We start from the raw sequence: 27,657 nt of genomic DNA on the forward strand, positions 1-27,657 counted from the left end.
ATAAGAGAACTTGTGTAGATTTCCCAGGAAATTTCCACTAAAATGTTCTATTCTCATTCCCCCCCGCCCCCACCAAATGTAGTGCAGAGCTGTGTTGAGCTGACCTAAAAAACCCATGAGCAATTGCCATCTGCCAGCCCATGATTTTAACCAAGTAGTGGACATTTTATTTTTCCTCTCTTTGACATAGCCCATTAAGCTAGTCTGGCTCATCTCCACACTAAAAATGGCTGCAATCCCACAGAGGATGAAGGACCTTTTTTCTAGGTAAAAACAAGAGATCATTAGGAGCTTCCTAATGCTATACTGTAACATGATGTGAAAAATCTCCAAATTCCTTGCATCTCATCCCCATTTAGTACTGTGAAACCCAATTCTTTATTTAATCATCTAAATAAGAAGGGTTTTCAATATGTAACCTGATTGTCTGCTAACAGTTGGCAATAGATGTGCTGGAATTTCTTCAAGTATTATTTAGAAAGAAATAATAGTTGTGGGTTTTGTCCCCAAGACTCCCAGATGAGTTTCAGTACCAAGATATTTTTTCAGAGTGTCAATCTCTATTAATCTACTTATTTGTAAATGCATTCACTTTAAATGTTCACATTTGGTCTGAGATTTGCCATGCTCAGTCTTCATAAAAAGAGAGGATTCTTTGTGGCTGAGGGTTGAATATCTGATGAGCATCTGTGCAGCTGTTCATAAGATGGGGAAACCTGGAAAGGTGCCTCATTTTCAACAGTTTAAAAGCCAGCTATTGGGTTCATGTATGCACAAAAGTCACAGCTTATCAGGCTATGAAACTGGAATAGTAAAGAGTCCCACCTCAACCATGCATGGGCTTCAGGATGATGGTTTACATAACCAAATTTGAAGTGATTGTACACATACTTTGGCTATTTTCAGCACTAATAAAGTAAAAATCTAAAGAGAATATAAAGCATTAATACCTTAATTCCATTTCAGTACACATTCTCCCTTCTCATGCAGACTGGCCTTTGCTTGGGTTTGACTTCTTCTTTGACCAGTAGCTGACAAATTGGAAAGATGATATTCCATTCTGTGTAAATTTTAAAATTATTTTTTATTAAAAATTAAATAGAACTGAACTACATTTTCTGTCAGGCAGTTGTTGCTTGCTTTGGTCTAAACCTCTTATAGCCCAGCTGAAATATTCACCACATAAGTTTTACAGAAGTCCTTTTCTGACTCAAAACATCCTCAGCTGCTGCAGCTTGAGCTTGCCAAATACACTGCTATATCTGATCCTCTAGTATAAAAATAGGGGTTTGGGGGAAAGCAAATCTCAGATGAAAGAATTATTTCCATCCTACAGCGCTAGCAGAATTCTGCTTCTCTCTAAATACTGAAGGCAACAGAAAGTGTGGGTGTTTGACATCACATGCTCCAGCCATTTGTCTTTCTCAGTTGTGCTTTCAGCACCTGTCGCAAACCATCTGTAAAAATGACCAGAGACAAGCTGTAGCAGAGCTATCTTCAACAAGGAATATCCCAATGCAGTTGTACCCTTGTTTTTTCCTGAAGAGAGGAGGGACAGTTGGAGGGGGAGAATTAAAAATATTGCTTGAGATTTTTTTAATTGGGGCTACTGATGCTTGTCACAAACCTCCTGGGATGACAATACGCAGGACGCCATTGTGCCAGCATTGTCCAGTAGCCTTCATTCAAGTCTCATTTTCAAAGAGATCTTTATGAGGCCTAGATCGTCCATGGTACTTTAGGAAGAAAATTAAATGAAGCCATTAAAATGGACTTACTCAGGACAACCAATGGTGAGTATCATTGCACCCAGCCTTTTTTTTTAGAAGTTTAATATCTATCCCAATCATGTAGTCTGTGCCTCCTTGCTGTCAGTAAAGGCTGAGAACTTGCAGTAGGACTAATCATTGCATCCCAGGACCGATGTCTGAGAAGTAGATCACCAATGCACCACCATAACTGGAGTGATTTTTCACCAGAACCAGTCACAATGTGCTTGCTGATTTCTTTTTGTCTTGTTCTCTTCTGGAGAATGTTTTACCTGACAAAGTGTACTTTTAAAGTGGGAAAATATAGATTGCACCAGCTTAACCACTGGAATTATCCTTCTGTATCTTATTAATAAGAAGGCAGAAGCTGGTTCCAAAGAATAATTTACCTCCATTGGAAAATGAAGCCTGTCAAAATCATCTGCTTTCCTTCTTTGGTATCTGAACCCTCTCCCCTGACCACACCGGTCTGATATGATTAGCTTGGTTCCCTTGAGCTGGCTGTTTCTTAGGGGAATCAATGAAAAATACTTTCTTGTCCTGTTATCTTCCTCAAACACAGACCTCACCTAGAACTTGGAGTAAATTAAAAGCCTGCCCTTGAACTCACAGATTGCAGTAGCATTAGTGTGTGTTGGCCTTAGCAGTGCTGGGCTCAAAGTCTGAGTAGGTGTTATGTGATGTAAATAATATGGGTTGATTCTCAGTGACAGTCCTGTGGCTGCTTCTGCTAGTAAAAAAAAAAACAAACCACATTGCCATGCAATGGTCCTAAGGAAGAGCTTTCCTAGGGGAAAGGGTATCAGCATTTCCTATGAGATGTATGGTTATTTCTCTTTCTTTTTCTAACACGATGAATGTTTTTATGCTGAACATAACAACTACTGATTTCTCCCTGAGCAAGTAAAAGGAGGCTTAGCTGTGTGCAATTTGCCACCCAAACAGTTTTGTATATATCACAGATTCTGAATCCAGAGATATATTTGATGTCATTGCAAATCAGCTTTTTACCTTTTTGGTTTTAAGATCCAAACATATTCTCACTAAACCATAGTTAGATGTCTGTGTTTCTTTCAAAGGAATGTTGTTCTGCTCTTCCTAAGGAAAACTATTTCCTAATAGCAAAAGTTATTTAAAATTTTATAATCACCTGTAGATGTCAAATCTCATCGGTGTTTTTGACAAATAAAAAATTAATTTATCCATTCAAATAATATCAATGTTTCTCCTCGATTCTGTTACCATTCTACTTGTATATCAGCATCCATACTTTGATTTCCAAGTGTAGCCTGGTAGGAATTTCACAGGAAAGCATTGCAAAAAATGTATGAAATCACTGGTTTTTTTATTGGCTGTGATTCCATTTTAAAAGAACATCATACCATTTACCCACATCATGCAGGAAACAGTAGCAGGCAAATAACAATGAAATTCACATTCACGAAGTCTCTACTTTAAATCACCTTCTAGCTGCTTGGAGAGTACCACATGCATCTGAAAGAAAGCTGGGGAGCATTTCTACTAGAAAATGCATGGCTAAGTTGAATTTTGCTCTGTGTGTGTGAAAGAGAGAGAAAGAGAGAAAACAAGCAATTTTTTAATGACAGTACTGAAACATTTTACTAACTCAGCACATGAAGAAACAGTTATCTTAATAACATATATTCAGAACAGATAGAGACAACTTTCAGGTACATAAGACATTACGTTGAGGCCACAACAGCTAATTTCTAACAAAGCTTATTCTAGCACAGTAAGCTTGCAAAAAGATGTATTCAGCAGCATTCATATGGTCTTTCTTGACGAAGGAGAGGGGCTGGGAGGGACCTAAGCCAATGTATGGTACTAGAAACATAGACAGAGGAACTCCAAAGTGATTTAGCACATGATCTTATACTTTGTTTTATTTATTTTAAACACCAGAGTAGCATTCGTAATTTATATTGCAGTCTGATTTCATATGGCTTTCTCTAAAGATAAATGTGAGTTCACAAGGTCAATGGCAAACTAAATCATTTACCCTCCAAATGTGGAGGCCCTTTGACTTTTTTTTTTACTAACCAGTAAGGTCTTGGAGCTGTGAAGGAAAATGGCTGCAGTGTCTAGCCACCAACCTTTCTGTGTAAATAAAAACTAGTTAAAAAAAACAAAAGACCTCATTTACCTGAGATTGAACAGACCAGTGATGCAAATAAAACAATGGCATGGAAAGACAAAGAGATATTCAGAATCCAAACAATGAACCATGCTCCTCTTTGGTCTTGTTTAAGTGCTTCAACACCTGCTAGAGTGCTGAGGGGAAAGTGTCTGAGACAATGCTTCTCACATCCATACATGAGCCAAAGGTGTCTGTGTCCCATGTTGCCAGTTCAGAGTGGGAAGGGAAATGGAGGGGCAGAAAGGAGGGGAGAGTGCCTGCTCTCAAGTCTGTTCAGCATGGCTTAGGCACTTTGGGGACAGTGGAATGACTTGAGGAGAGGTCCAGAACTCATGCAAGGTGCCGCAAGTTATGTGAGGCAAAACCAAACGAAACCTGTCCAGTACCTGTTGCAGATCTTGTGTCATGTTTCTTTATTGAAAGAAAAGGAAAATTAAAACGGGAATTACCAGCTCACACCTGGGTGAACTCTCTGCTGTCCAGGGAGGAAGGGCTGCTGCGGGTGTGGAGAGCTGAGGTACAGAAGTGATGGCATGGCTGGGCTGTGAAGATCCCACAATAAAAAGACTCGGCAGACATTATTTAATAAACCACCTTCCCTTTCCTTCCTGCTCTGTGAGCCTAGCATGAGGCCTAACAAACTCAGCACAGAGTTCTTATGGTCCCTTTTAGGGTTGGGATCCAGATGTTCAGACAGCTCAGGAGCTCTGCTCACAAAAGGAGTATTTTTAATGCTCTGAGCCCAGGGATAGCACTACCTGCTTACGAAATTTGAGCACAGGCCACACAAGAACCTGACTTAGACCAGTCATTCAATGTCACAGATGCTGAGGCACAGTTAGAAAAAATAGTACCAAACACTCTTCCCTTCTTTCTGTTGTCCCTTTCTTCTCCCTTTTCCTCATCTTCTACACATATGTGCACACATATGCACATCAAGCTGCCAGGGAGACTGTGAAAACAAACAAACAAACAATTGGCAGTAACGTTCTGCAAGGAGGACACCAGGCAGAAAATTCTGATTCTATATCAGGAACAGTATTTGACTGGATGAGGAATTGAGTCCGTGATGGGGACTAGGGAAAGGTCAACAAGCAAGTGGTAGAGAAAGACCAAAGCAAAGCTGAATGAGTTCATCCTCTTTATTTGTTTGTTTGCAGAGTTCTGCAGCACAAGGCCAGGGGAGAATATGAATGGATGTGTTCCTTTTAGCAGGGGCACATTTCTGCTGGTTCTACTTACGTATTAGAGGACGTAGGCCACAGAGATCAGTCAGAGCATTTCAAAAGTTTTGATGTTGGTGAGTGTGATCTGGGCTAGAAGATTTCACTACCAACGAGTGGCTGAAGCAAAGAGCCAGCCTCTGCCTTTTAGCTTTCAGGGGTGTTGGATTTAGTTCCCTCTGCCGCAGAGCATCAAAAAAGGCTGCTGCCTTTGTGACAGAAGGAGGGTTTTCAATTCTTTGAGGTTTACTTAAATAGGATCAAATTACTAGTTGCTGAATTTGCATGGGGTGAGTAGGACAGTCTCCCTAGAAAATGGCAAATTGCTCAGCACTGCTATGCTATACCCAAGCATTGATTCAGAGATGAAGAGTGCTCTGGGTCATTAAAGTCTTAGGGGGGAGACACTCATCTTTCTTTAAATGAAAGCTAGGGCAAAAAACCACTGACATTATTCGAAAGAGTAAAACCTGCCTTTTCTTTCCTCTGGGAAGCCCTTGGCAGCTTGTACGTGAACGAACATGTATTGTTTGTAGATCCAGCCTGAAACAAGTTGTACCTTTAACAGCTGGTTCTGACTTGTAGATCAGTCAAACTTCCTGAGTCACCACCTTGGATTCAGTAGAAACTTACAGTTGAAGTTATTTGTGAAGAAGCAAGGACTAACATACCTGAATAAGAATTGGGTGAGGAGGGCAAAATAAATATATTTCTTCTCTTTCATAATATTTTTTCCCTGTTATGAGAGATGCTGCTAAAAGGCACAGAGTTCACAAGTTCACTGCTTTAACCATGGTGCAGATTTCTTCTGCTTACCTGAAAAGTTCATAAATATCTTTTAAAATTTCTTATTCAGGAAAGTGCTGAGATATTTGCCTAAACTCACTTCCACTGAACAAGTGCATCAAAGAAGTTCCATTGATGTAAAATGCTTAATTTAGGTACATAACAAAGTGTCTCAGATTATTACTTTCCTTTTTGTTGTCAGTAGAAAGCGTGTATCTGCTCCCAAATCTTTTCCATGTACTTAGGAAACTTTTGTTGTTCCCATGACAGGGACAAACAATGCTAGTTCTGCCAGGCAAACCCTGATTCTCTTACAAGATTGTGAGGAAGAGATGGCATGATGCTTTCACAGCGACTACAGAGACCTAGCCAAATGCAAAAACTCCAGGATCAGCTCTTCAGATGACAAGCCAGATGCCTTATCATGAGTGTCTGTGTTCAGAATAAGTCTGTCTATGTATGTGGGTCTGTGTATGTACTAGCAAGTCAACATCTCCAGTAGAATTTGGCTTATCTTACACAGTTACTCAATACCTACAGTGCAGTTTCAAGAAGCCCTCTGTATCTGTGTCTGGGAAAGGCAACAAAGATAATGGTGAGAGAGATTTCTTCCCACCCTGCTAGCATCAAGGAATGCCACACACTGTTATAATATTTATTAGCTCCTGCACAGCACTGGAAAAGCATCCTCACTTTATGCCTTTATAGTAGGTAGAGACTGAAACCTACATTTACATCTAGAGAAGCTGGGTGGTGCAGAAAAATAAGTGATCTCCCCAAGGCAACACAGTAATTTAGCGTGATACATAGCAGGCATACTCAGGACTTCTGGATCTCCAGGGCCATGGCTAACATTCAGGTCACTGCACTCTCCCTCACACTGCAGGAAGGGGTGGGCAGGACACAGCCGCCACAATGTACTGGAAACCAAATGTCCATACTGCAAGCACTGCTGGGAATGGGACAGTTGAATATGGCACTGGGCAGAAAGAGGAAGGTTAGTTAATCAGAGTGGCCTATGTACTTGGTCATTGGCTTTAAAGCAGTGGGGAGGTCATCTACCAGAGCACCGTGCACTCTCCTGTGGTTTCAGCTCTCTGTATGGCAACTGCCTAATCAAATCTGCTCTTTCAAGTTAAGTGTATGGCTAATTCCCAAAGTAACATGACTCTTGCTTAGATTCTGAGGCATTTAACTTCTACCAGCATCTGAGAGCAGATGACTCACCTCTTCCACAGTTCTGAAGTAAGTCAGCTGTGTAAGTCATGCATGATTTACCTTCCAAATGATCTCTTATTTATGCCAGTGATGGAATTAAAACAGAAAAGCTCTGCTTCCATGGGACAACTGAAATATCCCTTCCAAGGACAGATGTGCTCAACAACAAATGGCTAGTGTGAGCCAATCAACAAGAACTTTAATTATAATGACTAATAATTATTATCAATAATAATAAAAAAAGAATTAAAGAAAATTAAAGAGGCCACTGTTCACACTTAGTGAACACTCCTTCCGGCTTTGGATGGAAATGCATGTGAGGTTGTTCCTTTCTATGCTTAATGTACAGTTGCCTTATTTAACATACATAGTACTATGGCTTATAATAAAAGTTGTGTAGTCTGCAGCTTTTTAATCTTTACATCCATTCAGAGGCATCTACTGGGTGTGGCTATGTACAAAAAAGGAATGGATGAGTCTTGGGGTGGAGGGAAGGGCAAGAGGCAGTCAGAAGGGAATAGGAAGCGAAGGGACTCCTAGTGAGCAGTAGAGGGCAGAGGTGAGGAGGGCTGCGTGATGGATGGCAAGATTGTAAATCCCCATTGGGCAAAAGAGAAATCCTTTGCAGTACTGTTTATGCCCATCTAACAGTCTGCAGATACTACTTCTTGAACATGTCCTGCAGGGGCCCTGGTAGGTATTTGATGACTGTGTCTAGAATGCTCTCTTCTTCCTCCTCCTCTTCATCCCCACAGCCAGGAGGGATCGCCTTCTTTGGGCGTGTCAGACTCCCTTCAGCATTAGCTTCCAGTGCGGCCTGGGCCTCTGCTTCCTTTTCTTCCTTCTTCTTTATCCCATACTGCAGAGGAGAGATAACACATTGTCAGTCACCCACTGAACAAAATAATTGATGAAGCCAGCCATCGCACACCTCATGTTCTGCAATATGAACATCACTGTTAATATTCCACTTTTGCTTTTTTACACAGGCACCTGAATTATCAATCCTAACAACTGCCCCCTAAGTACAACCCAGTGGATGGACAACTCTCACAAGACAAGATGGTCAGATGCTCAGATCACTCAGAAAGAAGCACAGGAGAGAATTTGGGACTATATAGTCATGAGCCTAGCGAAGACAATAAAAGCTCTGTGCCAGTAAAGTTTGGGGGTGATATTCTACTGGTGTTGATCCTCCTTTTTTCTGTTAACAAGTCTGATGCTCAAGTTCATCATCAGCAATGATTTTGAAATGCCACCTGCAGGATTTTATGGTAAAGGTTTATGGATGCAGCAAAACTTCAGGAAAAAATAATTATCAACAAAATAAAGCAAATAGGACAGACAGGCAGACTGCCGTGAAAATGACACAGTTTTAGATATTGTCATGCAGGAGATATCCTACACAACCTCATCCCTGTTCTCTTGGTATAAGTGGGACAGAAAGACCTCTTAGTGAAAATAAACCTTCATGAGAAACTCTGTCTGTATTTGCACACTGAACTCTGCACTTCTGGGGGTAAAGCTGACTCATACTGTCTGAAAAGAACATCCTTAAGCCTGTGAGTGGAACAGATACCTGGAATTTGCTACTCCCATTGATAATTAAAGGCACGCCACTAAGACTTTACATGAGTAACCAGAATCTCATTTTATGATTTTATATTCAAACTGCTAGATTTAATAAAGGACTAAAGATATGCCAGAGTGAATCAGACTAGGGAAAGAAGTGCTGTAGTATCTCAGCTCCTACTGCTGAGTGAGCAGTGACTAGGACTTTCTTTCCAACTGCTAGTTTGAAGGCATGTCCAAGGAAAACAAATTCTGCACTACCAACGCTCATCACTTCTCAGCCTTCATACATTTCAGTAATTCTCAGGTTTTGCTGCTATTTCCATAAGAAGTTTTGGTGATTTTGCACAGAAGTTCTGGTGATTATGGTGATACATCATAAAAAAAATCAACTCAAACTGTCACATGCAAATTACAGTAACACAGACACCTGCAAGCTACCCTCTTTATTACTTCGAATTGTTTCACTTCAGCTACATTAGGGAGGCATTTGACCTTTGTGAGGAAGAGGAAAGCCATTCAGGTTTGCTGTAGCAGTTATCAGAGTCAAAATTATTGCTCTGTAAAAGCCATTCCTTTATTTATGCCTAAATTTTAATTAAAGTACCAGATGGAATTAAGATTGCTCTCAATACATCAGAGCTATAAAGTAACTACCCTAAACCCATGCCAAGGCCAGCAAAACATTTTACATGAATAAGCTTGAAAAGAACTTTGAAAAGAAAATTAGATATGATTTCAAAAACATCAAAGAATTATGTTGGTACAAAGTAGGATCAAGGATCTAGGATCAATAGTATGGTACTGCTGAATAGACATGAAGTAGATGCTCTTTTCATGATTTTCAATTTTCATTTCTTCCTTTAAGGACAGACCAAATTGTTTACCAGTAAAGCAAAAAATGCATTGCTGCTGTCACGACTTTCTGATTTCAAAGGTCTCTTGGGTTTGACAAGAAACTCCTGAACATTTCTGAGCAAAGGCAATATTCTTGCTTCCTTTCTCTGTCATCATTAAGATTTAGGATGACAGCATGCAAGGTTAAAACCAGTAACTTCAAAAACCTTTAGTTCTCTAAATCAATTCTTCCAAGTCAAAATGTTCATTAAGGACATTTGTCTTATGATTTTTATACCTAGTGGATGCCAGTCACACCAGATTGCATGGGAGAGATGTTCAAGACAAATGATGTCTCCATTCACATCTGAGGCAAAGGAAGCATTTGATCAACTTGTTACAGGTCTGAACACCACAAAAAAGATACAACATAGGACCAACAACCACTGCAGGGGGAATGACATACACTGCTAGACTATGGACAGTCTGTATGGCTGGCTGATACCCACTCTCCCTTTCAAGTCACAGGTAAATATCTCTAGGTGATTCCCAGTGTAATTCATCTACAGACTTTTATCTTCCTTTGCCAGCTAGAGGAGAAGAGCAGTAGTGGACACAACACAAATCATAGTAACACACAGGTCCCCTGCATGCTTTCAAATCCTCCATCTCAAAACAAGGATCACCTCATGGCGGGTTGATCCTCTAGCTTATGAACTTGTTGAACAAACATCCAGGCCACAGGAAACTGTGGAACAAAAACAACCACTCAAGTGCTACTGTGTGCTAGGACAGAGGGAAGGTCAAAGATTATATGAAGTAATTAGCACTGTACTTGTCAGCCTGTGCTGACACATTTCCTTAGGAAACCTCAGAGATTGTCCTCAGAGAATTGCACAGTGCTAGACAGACCTTAGCTCTGACAAGATATGGCCAGTCTTATGGGGCCACTGCAGAATGGGGCAACATGTGGCCTGGAAAGAGATTTTTCACTGTGAAAGAGCATTAAGAAAAACCAAGTTCTATCATTCCAGCTTACTGGCACAAATGCCAAGTACAGAAAATAATCTTTTCTTGGTTCCTACCTGTAGTGATGCTATAACATGTAGAAACAAGCCTTTTCCCCCTAGTACATATGTAACACCCAAATACAAATTTATTTTGGACAAAAGTATTCTTCTCTTGGAGAAAGATGACATTGTATCAAAAACAATTTTTATAAGAAAGGATCAGTTTTGAGTATTCAGTGTTATAATTTAAACTTGATGGTATTTTGTAATGCTTTACATTAATCAAAATGTAATGCTGTGATGATTCATAGGTGAATAAAATGGCATTTTGTTTTTCAGGTTTGAAATTGTTTCAGAGGAAATCAAATTATAGAAAGGAAAGTCTTAATATGAGCAAAATTTTTAAAAAGCATCTTAGTGTCTTCACATGAAATCTTTTAGGTGAAGTCAACAAATAATTTTTAAAAATATAACAATAAATAATGAATCTTTTTGGTGCTCTGGCTTTCCTGAGGATGGGAAATATTGCATTATGTCAAAAATTTGAAGGATGAGAACAGTTTCATTTTTTTTCAAGGTCAAACACCACAAAACTTAATATCAGAGGCTGTACTTGTATCATTATCTGCTTAGCCTTCACTCATGCCACCATATAGTTAATGTAGAATTATGGACCTAACCCAGCAAGATACTGAAACATTTTAAGTATGTGAACCACCTTGCTGCTCCTAAATTCATTACTGTGCTGTGACATGAGGATTGTTTTCACTGGGTCATATGTTGGTGAAATACTGGTGGGCTGGAGTCCTCAGTCATCAGGTGGAAAGAGTAGTGGAAAAAACACCATGGCCGCCCTTGGTTTACCCCACACTCACTGACTGCGTGTCAGGAAAAGACCAGACTAACAATGCTGCCATCAACTTCCTCCCCATCTCTTTCTTCTCCCTGTTCCTTTTGCTTTCCAAAGTAAGCCAAAGGAGGCCAAAGTAAGTGCATGAACCAGAGACATGCTGGAAATTCGATCTAACTCTAATGGCAGTAAGGGTGTCAAGGAATAGGGGACTGTTGAGCCAAGGTAGGCCTGCAGCTGAAATGTCAACCCACCACAAATATAGTTACCATATCTTATGATAAGCTAACCATTGCTTACTAAAAATGAACATATCTATCTAGCAAATATCTAGGCCACAGGATGAATAAAGCAGTAACATCACAGTTAAGACACTTGCAGAAGTAACTGCTTATCTCTCAGTCAGGTGTGGAACTAACTCTCCAAGAAGACAGCTGCAATCAAGGTGCAAGTGGGTCTTTGGATCTTTGGATCTTTGGATCAGATTTGGATCTTTGGATCTTTGGTCTTTGGATCTTTGGATCAGATTTGGAACTGAATCCTTAGGAACAACAAGTGATTTATCTGGAGAAGCTAAGGAAACGCAGAAGGAGTTTTGTGTGGGATACAAAGACAACTCCAAGACTGCATGGTGGGACCAGCAGAAGATTATCAGTGCAGAGGATCCTGGAGTCTGAGAATAAACTGCTGGCAAGATGAACATCTTTCCCATTGACATGCCAGGCAGGATGCCCCTGGGACTCCCATACTCTGGATGGGGATTCAAAAGACCAACAAAGTGGTCTTGCTGGCCTTAGCAGGTTGAGTTAACCGTAACACGATGACCATAACGTTATGCTACTAATATTTACCATGATTCTGTGCTGCTAAGGTTATTATAGTTACTCGCTAAGATTATTACAGTTACTCACATAATTGTATCTGCTATTGCCATGGTTGAACTATCATATTTTACAGTCTTTATAAACTATTAAATATCACTATGTATATACTTTGTATAGTCACAACTTCTTTCATCACTGGATATTTTCACTGCACACTTTTCTTCCCTCCTAACACCTGGATATGCAGGGAATGAGGACTGGTGCTCTTGATACTATACACCTGTCCTGCAGCCCAGACTTGCCACATCAGCTGCTAGGAACATAAAGAAGATAAACAAAGGCATGTTTCAGTCCTTGGAGCAGAGAAAGGAACCATGTTCCTTTGGCTAGCTTGACATGTTCACGTCTGACTAACACAAGGTTCAGCTGACTTAGGGTGTGCGTGTGAAGCTACAGCAGGCAGTGGGATGCAAGTAAATGTTGTAAAGTCTTGCTAAGATAAACCCAGGCAGGTCTGGATAGCAGGAATTTTGTAATGGAACAGCATGTCCTAGATGGACATGTCTGGCCTGCACTTTTCATGGCTTGTAGCAGCTGTCAACCAAGTCTCCTCCACTGTGGCTGCATCTGGGTGATTGGCATCTGGAGGTATGCATACAGGCACCCTGCAACACAGCTGTGCACCACCCATGGTGCTAGGAATTGCTCATGGCTGGTTGTTTTCACTGTGGTCAAGTGGTAACACTGCTCTTCTTTCACTCAGGAAACACCTCTTCCTCCCAAGGTGCTCTGAGAGCCTGAAATTGGTCTTCAGTCTGCATCCCAAGAAATATACTGCATATCAGCTAACTATGAGTTTTAGTTTCTGAGAAATGGTTGACATATGAATGATACTGGTTACACTTCTCTTCAGGGAATTTTTCTTCTCAGTGGTTTTGTGTAGTTGCAGGTGGTACTGAATCTATGTCTGAACAGATGTGGCAGATACAGCCATCTCTGGAATTACAATTTTATTTACTAGCTGAGCTTTTAAAAGCTACCAAGAGATTTCAATGCCTGTTCCTTATCTCGCTTCATATATAAAGTAGGGAAGACTTTGTCTCTCCTTACACAGCCCTGTCTATTAAATTTCATTCACATTCCAACCCACAACACAATTAAAAAAGAACGAAATTATCAGCCACACTTGAAAGCATATGGCTAGAGAAGACACTGAGAGGGCAACTTTCCCACCCTTCCACCTCAAGGATTAAGTTGACCTGACCCAGTCAGTTTTTCTTAGTGATCTCAGCTGGTAAAGAACTCTCACCTGCTCTGGAACGTAACTACCCTTTACAATTAAAATATTTCTCCTCATGTCTAACCTGATTCTTTCTGAAATGCCTTTTTAAAAGAAATCTGGAAAACTGAAAAGACACAGCTATTGCAAAAAGATTTATCTTTCGTCTGTCCTCTTGGGCTTCATTTATTATGTGTGCTAAGTTTTTTTTTTTTTTTCTCTTCCATTAGAGAACCAGCCCAATTAAGATCTTCCCATCATTACCTCATGGAACCTTCTTCCAGGACTACATGTAGGACTGAAACAAATTGAGAGCCACAGGTAGGGTTTAGTATTGACCTTTAGCTCCACAACTGTGAGAGTCTGGGGTACAGAAAAAGACTCCATGTGTATTTAATTTATACAAGCCTGAAGTCTTTCCACACGATTTCTTTGGTCTCTCTGTAAGTGAACAGGCTGTTAAGCATATCTTTGTCTTTAAGTTTCAGGTGAAGATGAAGCAGTTTTCAGTCAGAGTCTTAGGAAATTATCTGCCATTGTGATGGACTATGGTCTGGTTTTGTCTTTTTACTGATGCTACAGTACTGCTTACAGATCTTCCTGTGGTGAGAGTGCTGCTGTGTGTTTATGTGGCAATGGAAACAGCATATTTTTCTTCCCCTACGTCTATTCCCTCCAAGCCCCTGAGTTGGGGATGTTGCAGAATGAGAAAAGGGTTTTCCTACAGGAGATGACAGTACTGAAACGCAGAGCCCTGAGTAATCTGTTCTCAGCACACAGAGCCTGCTTTGATGTGGATCTGGCCCAGAAAAGTGCACTGGCTCTTTTTCCACCTCAAATTAGGGATCTCTTGATTTCATTTGTGTGTGAACTTTGGCTCTTGTTTGTTTGTTTGTTTATTTTTGTTGGTCTACTTGTCTTTCTGATCAGTTCATTTATCCCTGGCTTGATGTCCAAGGAGTTGCTATGGAGAGGGGGAGAGGATAAGTCCCCAGAAAACTTCTGGGGAAGCCTTTTAATACATTTGAAAGGAGGACACTATCTTTGCCCCTCAATTTATCCATTTAAGTCTAAGCTCTGCACCATTAGAATTACCCAGACTGTCCCAGACAGCTCAGCCATGCTGACCCTGGATTATCTCTGTGCGTTGTGAGGAGTAGTAAACAAAGAATCACAGCCTGCCACATGGGGAACTGTGCAACTTTCCAGCTGTGGTAGAGAAAGAAAGGTAAGAGAGAGAGAGTGCTGGGTGTCTCAGACCCTGCCACTCCCTGGGGGGGATATGTGTGTGTGTCTGAGTGTTCCTGTCGCCACGTGCTGCTGCATAGCTCTGCTGACCAGGACCCTGTCACTGTGTTAGTGGAAGAGGGCTGATTAACAATGGAAAAGAACAAGGCAAAGTCTGAAAACTGCAGTCCTAAATTACATTGTTCAATTGCGTGTGAGCCAAACAGGAGTAGAACTCAGGAGAGAGGTGGCCAGACAGAGAGAAAGGAGAGCAATTAAACTTTGGGAAGGGGGCACTTAAGATGCAAAGGCAGAGCTATGGATATATGAGCAGTTTCTGCTTCATGTCTCATCTCTCCTAGAATAGACCTTCCCAAGCCATCTCCTTGGGGGCCATCAGAGTTTTTCAGCCAGCTTTCCTGCAGAGGTTATTTGTAGACATAGCTTCTGTCCTTTGAGTCCTTTACCTCACCCAAAGCTCCATCTGCCCACAAGTTCCCTGTCTCTGCATGTGCCTTGCTCCTCTCTGCTAGCTCAGGCTTTCACCTCTGTCAAAATCACAGCAGCTCTTCATTCACAACCTATCTTGGTTCAGATCTTCCAGTATGCCTTTCAGTCTTACCCCCTCTTTCTCTCAGGGGGGCTCCTATGGCACGTACACAGAGGCCTGCAGTTTTCAGCTTGCACCACATGCATAGATCAGGTGCAGATGTGGATTTTGAAGGTCTCATCTGATCTTCATCTGCCTCTCATCAGCATCTTCTTCTGGTGACACTGGGGCAATCTGACAGTCACTTCCTTCTCCCTGCCGGCAACATTGCTGCCTGAGAACCACACACCTGTTTACCATTCTGATTAGCTGCAGGATTGCAACACATTCCTATGGGAATACCCATTGCCCCCAGCATTTAAGAGTAGTGCTGCCCAAATCAATAGATTTGAAAGTTGCTTTTCTGCTGCCCCACAATGGAGAAAGTGGAAGATAAAGCACTGCTCTCCTGAGCAGATGTGATCTGTACTCAACAAGCCTTGCTACTTTACCTTGATTGGAAGCAACATCAAAACTGTCAAATGCTTGCTGTTTGTGTAACTGAAAAACAGAGCTGCATCTGGTGCCTGGTTGCAGAGGACACTGTAAATTTGCTGCGAACTCAGATCAAGGGGAATCTTTCCATTGGTCTCAATGGAGGTGGGACCAGATACATAATTAAAACAGAGAGATGGGAAATGTTTTGGCTTGATCCACTATGGCTGCTGACTCTATGCTGAAGCAAATTGGCCATTCTGCTCACTGCTCAACTGCCTGGACTATGCTAGGTGGTCGCAGCCAAAATGCTTCTTTCCTGTTACTACATTCAGGTGGTGTGAACTACAATTTGTGAACATATGTACTCTTTGGGAAGCAAGAGTTCTTGCTTCCCAAGAAGCAAGTTCTTTCTCTGTGAGAAAGAACAGGCATAGGTACACATATCATTAATTTTTCAGAATACTCAGCAAAAAACGTTTTCTTTTTCTCTGTGTTTGCAAATACATTAATTTGCTTCCTCTTGTGTACGCAGCAGCCATACTAAAACAATGGCTTACTGCATAATGGTCAGCCTCAGTGAGAAGTAATAAAGTTTAGAAAGTTTCAGGAGTGGAGGTAATTAAATTACTGCTGAATAGCAAAGACTTCCATCTTGTAATCAGAGAAAAAATCTCCAGAGTAAGCAGAGAATATCTGACTCATGAAGAAGAGCATAGGATCAGAGGCTCCAAAATATTGATTTTAGGTACCTGGAGGGTTGACTGAAATCACCACACTGACTCATGACCACAGGGCCTGAGATACGTATTGTACATATTGTACTCCTAAGCCTGTTAGGTCCTTTGGAAAAATCTCTCCCCCAGAACCTGACTTGCAGCTTCAATTAGGAAAATCTGGGTCAATTCTATTCTTCAAAGCAGCTGAGACAGGATAAGAAGAAAGAGAAGTTACATATTCCACACTAACAATTACAGTTTAATTGCTTATAGGTTGCAGTGAAAATTTAGTTTTGTTCTATGATCACCAAGATGGGGTCATGCTGCAGAAGGCTCCAATGAGAACAGAGGCATTTTCCAGTGATGCAGAGCAGGTGAGCTCCTAGCCAAAGTGGGATATGATTTCTTGTGTTTCTAATGTCTGCATTTAGTTTTTTAGAAAGAAAAACTTCCCAGAAGCCAATGGCAGGGACCCTGGAAATGCACAAATGCAATCGCTTGTATAAGTTTAGAGTTTATGTTATGGCTATGTATCTGACAAATAAATCCATAGGATATATCTGTGTTTATGTGTGCACTTTGTAAGATCAGAACATGGAGTACAAGCTGCTCCTCCTCCTTCCTTCCTCCTGCAATTTCTTGGTTTGCCAAATGAAAGCGTTCCTTTTAGTACAAGGCTGGTAAAATTAATTCCCCAGGATGCTGCAGTAATTTAGATTAGATATAGCTATTTATTTTCCACAGCCCCTGTTTACCATATGTGGAAAGCTGTTTCTTTCTTCTTTTTTTTTTTTAATCTTTATTTTTGCATTATTCCCTCTTATTTTGAAAGCTCTAGTCCAGTTAGTGTAGGTCTGGGCTTGTGTTTCTACAAGAACCTAATACAAGTCCTCCAGTGGATGAGGAGTGGTTCACTGCAGGATGAGGAGTCAGCTTTGTCTTATGGTGCAAAGCATGGTGAAGATGCAGATAACTGCCAAAACAAATATTGTTTGCCCTCTCCAGGGGGACAGGGAACTCATTGACTGCTCATGAAATTAGCTGCTTAGAAATTATTATCATCCTGCATTGCTAGGTTTGTGCTTGCTAGGGTTCATCATTTTATTGCGTTATTGATGACAAGCACTTTGGCAGACTGCAGGTTGAAGCCAGTTGAAATTCAGAGACCAAACCCTAAATGGCTGATTCATTTCAAGTTCAGCTCTCAGTAGATAAACTACGTGAGCTCTCTGCATCTGATCTCTTTGCAAATCTCTGGGAGGCCACTGAAAGTACATTTTTAAAAAACAGTTTCTGAGTGCCAGTTTTGTTTCTAGCATGTTGCATTCATTTCTCTGTGCACATCAGCCCTTGCTATCATGAACTTCAGGTTGTCCTTGGCATTTTCTAGTACACTAAGAAGTGCTCTTGAATATGTAGAAGTGTGTTACCAGCAAAGAAAAGTGGAAAAAAGGTAACAGAGCTCATCATGGCAGATCAAGAAGGAACTTAGAAAGCATTCTGGAAGTCATATTGTATTGATTGAAAGTATGCTCCTGCTAAATTATGTTCCCTACTGTAGTTCAGCACTGTGAGGGACAGTTGCACTCAGTTGTACTCTTCTATTAGATAGCAGATTTGAGGGAAATGAAAAAGATTAAATTCTCTCTAAACAAAGACAACAGATCATAAACATAGCTTAATTATTTTACAAGAAAAAAAAAACAAGCCCAAAATATTAGGAGAGCCAACTAACAGTCTGAGATATAAAAGGAGCATTCACATCACCACTGCTGAGAATCCTGGGGACTAACCTGGAAAGAAAATAGTCCCCTAGCCTGACATTTAGGTATGCATCTGCATTTTCTCCCAGCTTTCTGTTGTGTGACCTGTATGGGAGAGAATTCATTTTTTCTTGGTGGATGGAGAACTTAAGTAAGATTTACCCTTCCAAAGGGGCTGCAGTGAGAGAGCCTGCTCTAAAACACAGTCATTGCTTATAATGATGCCACACTGAAATATAACAAGTTGCTTCCGTGCCATTCTCATAAGGTTATTCTGTCCTCAGTAACACCCCTGGATTGATAGAATGAGTTTGACAGGAAATTAAGCTCCCTCAAACTTTTCACTAAGAATCTTTTTCCTTCAGTAACCTACACCAATGTTTTCAATACTGACTTTGTTGATAGCACAAGACAATGTAATTCTGCAATAGTAAGAACTCAGGAAAGATTAGTTAGGTGATTATCTTTAGTTCTTGCTGTAAGACTATTTAATTTTTGTCATCAACTCCTTGGGGATTCTTCTGTGTGGAATAAATCCTGCCATACCCCATTGTGGATAGGATCTAATTAGCACACCTACCCTGACAGTACATCTGTGGAAACCAAGGCATTGCCACAAGCTCAGAGCCAAGACTCAGTAAAATCAAAGGTAGTTAATCAATTACTTTCAAACCTTTGACATACACTTCCCTCTGAAGTACAAAAAGTACTTCTCAATCCCATTAGCTGGCAACAGAGAGGAGAACACTGATGTGCTTTAAAAATGAGAATAACACTTTTGACACCCAAAAAGAGCAAGTGAGAAAGTAAGAGTGTTTATTCACATGCTGTAGTCCTTCACAGGGACATGAAAAAATGAAGGGCAAGTCACTTATCTTGTTCTAGCCCTTTTTGATCTGGCACACTAGACTCTCCTTTTTGTAATTCAAGGTAGTTTTCTTGCCCCCCAAGAGTCTGTGGAAGTCATGTTTGTAGCGAATGAAAGTTGTAAAGGAGAATGTCTGGTGCATCTTAACAATCCAACTGAATAGCATTAATGGTGTTAAAGTGCTAAAGGGAGCTACTCAGGCTGTATACCGCTGCAAGGTTGGGTTGCTATTACAAATTTGGAGAACTGCTGTCACCTGTTAACAGCCACTGCATAATAAAGCTCCCATCATTGCAACAGCCTGCAACCAGCTTGGGCTGATAGCTCAAAACCCACACTAGAGATGAGGTGCATGTTTCACATTTCTTCCAGGTGGAATCAGCTGTTGACCTTTTCTCATTGTTTCTGTTGACTGGCTGTGGTCAGAAAACAGATGTTTAGCATTGCCTTTGGTATGTGAGCAGGGACAGATCCCATGAAGCTCACAACCCACATCAAACTAAGATCTGTACTAAAGGGAGAGAGAAACCTTCTATAGAAGAGCTTGCTGACTCTACTGTGTATTTCCCATAGGCCTGCCTTTGTTTTATAGCAACAAGACAAAGGACTTTCATCTCAGTCCCAACACCTTCTATTTACTAAAGTAAGAAAAGGAGCCTTTTCAAGGGAGAACAGTTACTATCATAATTTTCAAAGGCTCTTGGTTGTGACCTGCAGTTTTTCTTGCCCTCTCCGTATATGCAAGACCTCATAGTAATTCAGATGGGAGGGAACAGCTGAAATGTTAACTTCTTGATGGGTGGAGGCATTCATCCTCCAGATAGTGAGTGAGGACAAGAGTCACAAGCCCATTTTCTTTCTCTCTCTCACTCTGTTTGGGTGTTTTTTTCTGACACAGCAATGAATGGGATCTTTTGCAGTGGCATGTTGGCTTTTTCTTGTGTCTATTTCAAAAAGCAGCAGCTCTAAGTACTCACTTATGGGATAAGTGACACCCAGCCATGCTCATGTTATCTACCTCTTCAAGCTAGGCAAACGAAGGCTGGCTCTCTTTTTTATATTGTCTGAGCACTTTGGCATAATTAATGAGACTTCCAGTACTGTTGGGGGTGGGGAGGGGTGAGAGAGAGACTTTACAATCACACTGAAATTGAGCCTTGGATGACGTGAAGTGGCAAGGAGCGTTGGAAGGAAACACATCAGTAACTGACCTTGCACATGCATGTGACCACACACATCAAAAGCACGCTCAGCTGATCATGCTGTTCCATGCCTCCAACCTTCTCATAATTTTCCCTTCATAAAATATCTACGCATATCTAACAAAGCCATGAAGCAGTGTGAATGCTATCACTTCAGAAATTTCCAGCTCCTCAGGCTATTAATGAACAGTTATTCTTCAAATGTAAAAAGACTAATTAAAAAGAACAACTAAGAATACACCTCACTGAAACACACATGAGCTTTTTTGGATCAGCTGGGATTTTTTTTTTTTTTTTGCCTAAGACTCAGCACATTTGGGTAAAGGCCCTAGTTATCCAAATTGCTGCTAAACTCTGGAATCTTTTCATGTAATAGCTTTTGCTGAGAAGCAGGGAGAAAACCCCTTTCAAATCTCAGTGTTTGCTGTCACAAATCCTGTGTTAGTAGAAGTGTCTCTTTTACTAACAGTAGAGCACTTCAAAAATGACTACCTTGTAAGTACACACAGAAGAAGCTAGCACAAATGCAGGAGGAAAACAGAAACTCTGATACTGGCAGAAGGAATATTGTTGCCTCTGAGAAGCATCAGAAAGAAAGGGCTCTGTATGCAAAACAGAGAAGCCAGCAACCAACTCAGCCCAACCTAGAGCCGGGGCAGGACAAGCAAAAAGGACAAGTAGGAACGATGCTCTATGTCGAAGCTGGCTGAGTTGCAGGACTGAAAGGAGATCTTGTGTCTGATGGGCAGCTCCTGGAACTCTGTCAACAGGTCAAGTAGGTATATTACCCTGTGATGTTGTCTATCTAGACTTCAGTAAAGCCTTTGACATGGCTTCCCACAGAATTCTCCTGGAGAAACTGGCTCCTCATGGCTTGGACGGGTGTACTCTTCGCTGGGTAAAGAACTGGCTGGATGGCCGGGCCCAAAGAGTGGTGGTGAATGGAGTTTACTCCAGTTGGCAGCCAGTCACAAGCGGTGTTCCCCAGGGCTCTGTGCTGGGGCCAGTTCTGTTTAATACCTTGGTCAATGATCTGGATGAAGGGATCAAGTGCACCCTCAGTAAGTTTGCAGATGACACCAAGTTGTGCGGGAGTGTTGATCTGCTTGAGGGTAGGAAGGCTTTACAGAGGGACCTGGACAGGCTGGATCAATGGGCCGAGGCCAATTGTATGAGGTTTAAAAAGGCCAAGTGCAAGGTCCTGCACTTGGATCACAGCAACGCCATGCAACGCTACAGGCTTGGGGAAGAGTGGCTGGAAAGCTGCCAGGCAGAAAAGGACCTGGGGGTGTTGGTTGACAGCCAGCTGAATATGAGCCAGCAGTGTGCCCAGGTGGCCAAGAAAGCCAATGGCATCCTGGCTTGTATCAGGAATAGTGTGGCCAGCAGGACTAGGGAAGTGATCGTGCCCCTGTACTCGGCACTGGTGAGGCCGCACCTTGACTACTGTGTTCAGTTTTGGGCTCCCCACTACAAGAGAGACATTGAGGTGCTGGAGCGAGTCCAGAGAAGGGCAACGAAGCTGGTGAAGGGTCTGGAGAACAAGTCTGATGAGGAGCGGCTGAGGGAGCTGGGGTTGTTTAGTCTCGAGAAAAGGAGACTGAGGGGAGACCTTATCGCTCTCTACAACTACCTGAAAGGAGGCTGTAGAGAGGTGGGGGTCGGTCTCTTCTCCCAGGTATCAAATGATAGGATGAGAGGAAATGGCCTCAAGTTGCACCAGGGGAGGTTTAGACTGGATATTAGGAAATTTTACTTCACTGAAAGGGTTGTCTAACATTGGAACAGGCTGCCCAGTGAAGTGGTTGAGTCACCATCCCTGGAGGTATTTAAAAGACGTTTGGATGAGGTGCTTAGGGACATGGTATAGTGGTGGTCTTGGTAGTGTTAGGTTTACGGTTGGACTCGATGATCTTAAAGGTCTTTTCCAACCTATACGATTCTGTGATTCTGTGATTCCCTTTCAGATTTTGCTTAGCAGATGCTGAAGTGTGTGTTTGAGTTCTGGCACTTGTTGCTTTTGACTTTATGTGCTTTGAGAGTGGAAATCCCCCATCTGCAGGATTTCTGCCAAAGGGGCTTGTAAAGTGTGGGAGGATAGGAAGTTTGCACATTCACAAAAAACTTGTGTGCAGATTTTTAAGCTGGGCACAAGCTTCTAATTCTGGAGTACTTTCAAGGAGAGTAGGAAACATGGTGTGCATTTTATTGCTGATAGAAATTTTCCCTCTTATTTATATATTCATACATTCTGGGCATCCTTACTGGTAACAGCTTGCCTGTCACTTTCCCAATGTGGCAGGTTCCTCAGCCCCAGTTCCTGCTCTTGTTTGACTTGGTTCTGTCCCCAGAACGAAACCAGCCCTTCCAACATCTGTGTCAGGAGAAAAAAGCAGGAGCCTTAGAGACACACAGTCTCTGATTGTCTGAAGACAGAACAACTCACTGACAGCATGATCGTAACTGGGTCTAAAAGCACCTGCTTGCTCTCTAGATTACCCATCAATATTCCATCACACACCTGTTTCCCAGTGCAGCACAGCAAGCCTGAGGACACTGTGTTATTATTCAGTAAAGCTGTGTGGAAGTGTTATTTGCCTGGATGTTCAGGCTTGTGTTTGGAAAATTACTCTTCTGGGGTGCTAACTTCATCAGCCTTTATCAGAGCAGGTGTGGGGCTCCCAAGAGAAGAAGGTGCCAGCTCGTGCTGGAGAAGGGACAGCAATGCTACAGACAATGAAGAACATAAGAAGCAGGAAGCTGCTTTGTTTCAACGAATTTAATTAGAAGACAATAACAATATTTTTCCCACTTTGTCCTATGGCTATTCTTGCTGGGATATTGTCTGGAAAGTATGTTCAAAATGAAAAGCAAAAACTCCAGACGCTACAGCAATTCCCCTCTGCACCATGCTTTAAAAACGCAGGGCATTTCTACAGCACAAAGGACTTTGTGATTTAACCTGGCAGGCAGCTAAACACCACACAGCCATTCTCTCACTCCCCCATCCCACTGGAATGGGGGAGAGAATAGGGAAAAAAAAAGTAAAATTCATGGGTTGACAGAAAGATAGTTTAATAGGACAGAAAAGGAAGGGAAAATAGTGATAATAACAATAATGATAAAAGAATATACAAAATAAGTGATAGACAATGCAATTGCTCACCACCTGCCAACTGATGCCGAGCCAGTTCCTGAGCAGTGGTCACTCCCCCCAGCCAACATCGCCCAGTTTATATACTGAGTATGACACATATGGTATGGAATATCTCTTTGGCCAGTTTGGATCAGCTGTCCTGGCTGTGCCTCCTCCCAGCTTCTCACTGGCAGGGCATGAGATGCTGAAAAGTCCTTGACTAGTGTAACCACTACTTGGCAACAACTAAAACATCAGTGTGTTATCAACATTTTTCTTATACTAGATCCAAAACACAGCACTACACCAGCTACTAGGAAGATCATTAACTCTATCCCAGCCGAAACCAGGACAAGGACAAAGCCTGGGAAGCCACACTGTATTGGGTTTATGTGTCCAGGTGCTGGCAGCAGGGGTCTACAGGGGTGGCCTCTGTGAGAAGAGGCCAGGGGCTGCCCTGTGCTGGACACAGCCAGTTCCAGCTTCAGAGGGAGACATGGACTGCAAACTGGTAGTTGGTTTAAGGCCATGATTAAGAGGAACTAAGCCAATTACTTAGCAAGATGTCATCCCATTTGGGGCACTCAGACTTTGCAATGAATCTGTTAATAGAAGAGGTTTCCCATGAGCACCTTGCTCAGTTTGATAGCTACAAGTTAAGCATCTGTTCTGAGCTTTTCCATTCACTGGGGAGAGACATACACTATGAACAGCAATGCATCCTGTCGCAAGGTAGGAACCTAGGATATCATCCTTTGAGGTATGCATTTCTCCCTATTGAGTGCTGAGGAATAACTGACCACCAGATCAGGTGGAGACAATGAACAGTTTGATAGCTAAAGGCTGATAAGGCAAACCCACTTCATGAACTTCGTTATCCCTAAAATGATATCAAAATATTCCCAGGGGTCCCTCCTCAGGTGAATTCATTTCCCTCTCACTCTGAACTCTGTAGGTGCCAATTGTGAAGTTCTTTAATTTTTTAAAAATAGGTACTTAATTACCCATTTTCATTCTGACCGATTCACTAAAGTTAGAAAGCAGCAAGGTTCCTCTTCCTTTTTCTCCCTCTCTCCCTCTCTCAACCTCCCTTCTCTTAGGCGTAATCAATTCCTTCTGCAGAAATGGAAACAGCCTGGGAATACATTTGGGTTTTGCTAATGAAAGCTGGCAATAGCTGTGAGATTCACCATAGCATGTCCCAACTAGTTCCAATGTATATTATGTCACAAACTATCATTTCACAGCTAACAGCTAGCACAAAGAAAAAGAAAGAGTTTTTTAAAATGTAAGCCAAACTACCTTCATTTAGTGCTGATTGAATATACTACTTGGCTTACTCCCACATGTACTCAATTTAGATGTAGTTTCAGGATAGTCCTCCTGCAATTCTCATTTCCTTACAACAAGACTTTTTGTTGCATGCCAGCTCTTAGCTCTATTTAAGTGTGGGGCCTATGCCTTTGAGGAACCAAAGATCAGCTTCACTAGGTCCTGTTCTTGCCCTCTTTGGGAAAAGGAAGATATGTTGCCTCTGACCAATAAGAAAGATCTTCTACAGAATTAATGGCTCCCCAGTCAGAATGATAATACTCGCTACCTGCCCCTCAGTTCATGCACAAAATGATCATTTCAGTCAGGGAATGTGCAGCAGGAACAGATGAGCTCTTGAGTTGTCAAGCCGGAGGGGAGGGGAGGGGAGGGGAGGGACAGTCACCAGTGCTAACAGCCCAGACTTGCTCTCTGTATGTAGTAGAGATAAGTCACAGTCTGGGCTTATAAGCAAAAGAAAGAAAAAAACCTACAGAGCAAAATGAATAGCAGGAATGCAATGGTACAGCAGAACAGTAATACTGTGTTAGATCAAGGGTCCAGTTAGCTGGCCAGAAGTTGCCACTTTGAGAAGGATTGTAAGAATTAGGGTAATATTAAGTGATCCTGCCTCTGGCATCAACTACTTTCAATCATCAGCAGTTTAGGGATATCATGAAACCAAGTTTGCATTTGGGCTGTCATATTTAGTTCTTCTCCATGAATGGATGCAATGTTTCTTCCTTTTTAATCTTGCTATATTTTTGCATTTCCAATGCTGTTGAAAGACTTCAGACATGATGCTTAAAAATGGAGGCAACCTGCACATAGAGCACTGCAACACACTTGAAACTGTGACAAGGATTTCATAATGCCTGCAAAACCCTACATCCCTTCTCCTTCTCTGATGAGTTGCTAGGGTAACTTGCCAAATCCCACCCTTACTGGGGATCTTTGTGAGAATCTGTTGACATGGATGCAAGTGTCATACATTCTTCTGAGTTTCCATGTTGCAGCATCACACCTTGAGTGCTCTTTCAGTTACAGCTAAAGACTGAACTACTGCGTTAAGATTAAATTCCAGAGAGCATGGAAGAGAGAGTGAGTGTTGTGGATGGAAGAGACCATTCTTTAGTCTGAAGGAGCACTTCTTCACTAAAAAAGTTGTTATTCAACCAAATGTAGCACAGTTAGATACTCTGCTAATTGTTTGCTGTATATATTTAAAGACCTATGCATACAGCTAATTCTACAACCACATGGAAATCACAGGTCTACCTTTATTCAGACTCAGCAAAGAAGTTTGAGTCCCGGAGGACATGCCTGCTAACTGGCTTCTCTCATTCAAAGCTATAGTGCAGACTTGGGACTGCATACAATTAGAAGAACACTTTTGTGCACGGTCTTCTCATTCTGTGTGTTTTCAATTTTCAAGCCTTTTTTAAAAAAATCAAGTGACTCTTTAATATTTAGTGAAATCAGTTCTTTACAATCCCTTGTTTGGCTTTTGTGTCTCTTTTCTAGGCAAAACTGAAATGTGCTATGAAAGTGCTTTTCCAGTGTGTGCATGTCATGACTACTGGTAATTTACAATTGGCAAACAAAAAGCTCAGAAATGTGTCAGCTCTTTGCTATGTTTTGGAAGTGCATAATCAGAGAATTAAAAAAAGATCTTAACACTTCATGAAATACATACCAGTTAAACATAAAATATATCCTATATTTTACATGCTGGTCTTTATGATTGAGTTAAATGTTGTTGTCATCATGAGGCTTTACTGAGCTTACTTACACTGGTCTGAAGATACAGGTCAGAGCTGACTTTCTAATTTTCCATTCCGTGAAAGTACCAGATACACTTATTTCTAGTTGCCATGCTTACCCCTTTCTGAGTTAACCATACCCATACCCTTTACCAATTTATATTTTATAAATCTTAAAGGCACTGGGGCTATATTTTATTTATTACTTTCTGTCCTCTGATCATAATGCAAACTTACATTTCTTAATATAAGATTGCATTTTCAACTGCAATTTCAAGCTAACTTAATGCTCCTAAAAAGATCAAATCATTCCCATTAATAGTAATGGAAGTCTCTCACTGATTTCTCTGAGCAGGGGATCAGGCTTGGGACTGTCCTATTTCTGCTCCTCATCTCTATTAAACTGAATAAATTTTACAAATATTAGTCTGCTAATCACTTCAGAGCATTTGCGCAAGAGAGTCTGTTTTGCCTAGTCTGCCAGGGTCTAATGTACATGAGTACTTTGCTTTTCTCCACACCACATGAATAGTGTCTCAATCAGATTTCTTTTCTTCTTACAGTATTGGAAATCAGTGGGATTACCTTCTCATGCTGAAAAGCCATATGGTTAAGCAGATACAGGAATTCAAGGAACATGGATTTTTTTCAGCTTTGCTGCTAAATTGCTGTGTCATCTTGATGATGTCACTTAAGCCATTTTGCCTCCTTGTTCTTTGTCTTCTCTCTGCTGTCCTGAGCTCTTTATGACCAGCTATTTAGACCTTATCTTGCACCACAGAAGTCAGTGGTAGTTTTGCTATTGGCTTTAACAAAACCTCAAAGGGCATGATATTTTTGCTGTTTTGGGAGAAACTCTCCATTTTGAGTTTTTTCTCCCTCACTGAAATTGTTCTTCATTAAAAAAAAAAAAGAAGCTGTACTACATGAAAATGAGTTCCAAACACAGGCTGAATTGATCTGTTTTACTAAAATTAAGACATCCCACTTACACTGGTCTTTTCACTCACTCACAACGATGAGTCTTCATTTGAAGAGCTATTTCAGTATTAGAGAAAAATACTTCCTGAGATAGGGCTGTTTCATCAGGCCAGAAACATTCAATTCTTCTGTTACTA

The 27,657-nt window shown here is 41.3% G+C and overlaps 1 protein-coding gene across 1 annotated transcript in view; it reads right to left on the bottom strand.

Moving 5' to 3' along the window:
- Positions 1-3,206: 3,206 nt before the first annotated feature.
- Positions 3,207-27,657, bottom strand: part of CPLX1 (complexin 1) — a 117,803-nt gene continuing 93,352 nt past the window's right edge. Inside the window, exon 4 of the mRNA XM_075488256.1 lies at positions 3,207-8,013. Within this exon, the coding sequence (XP_075344371.1) occupies positions 7,816-8,013 (198 nt within the window). The 3' untranslated portion in view covers positions 3,207-7,815. The remainder of the gene's footprint in view (positions 8,014-27,657) is intronic.

The sequence above is a fragment of the Mycteria americana genome, chromosome Z, assembly GCF_035582795.1.
Source record: "Mycteria americana isolate JAX WOST 10 ecotype Jacksonville Zoo and Gardens chromosome Z, USCA_MyAme_1.0, whole genome shotgun sequence".
NCBI lineage: Eukaryota > Metazoa > Chordata > Aves > Ciconiiformes > Ciconiidae > Mycteria > Mycteria americana.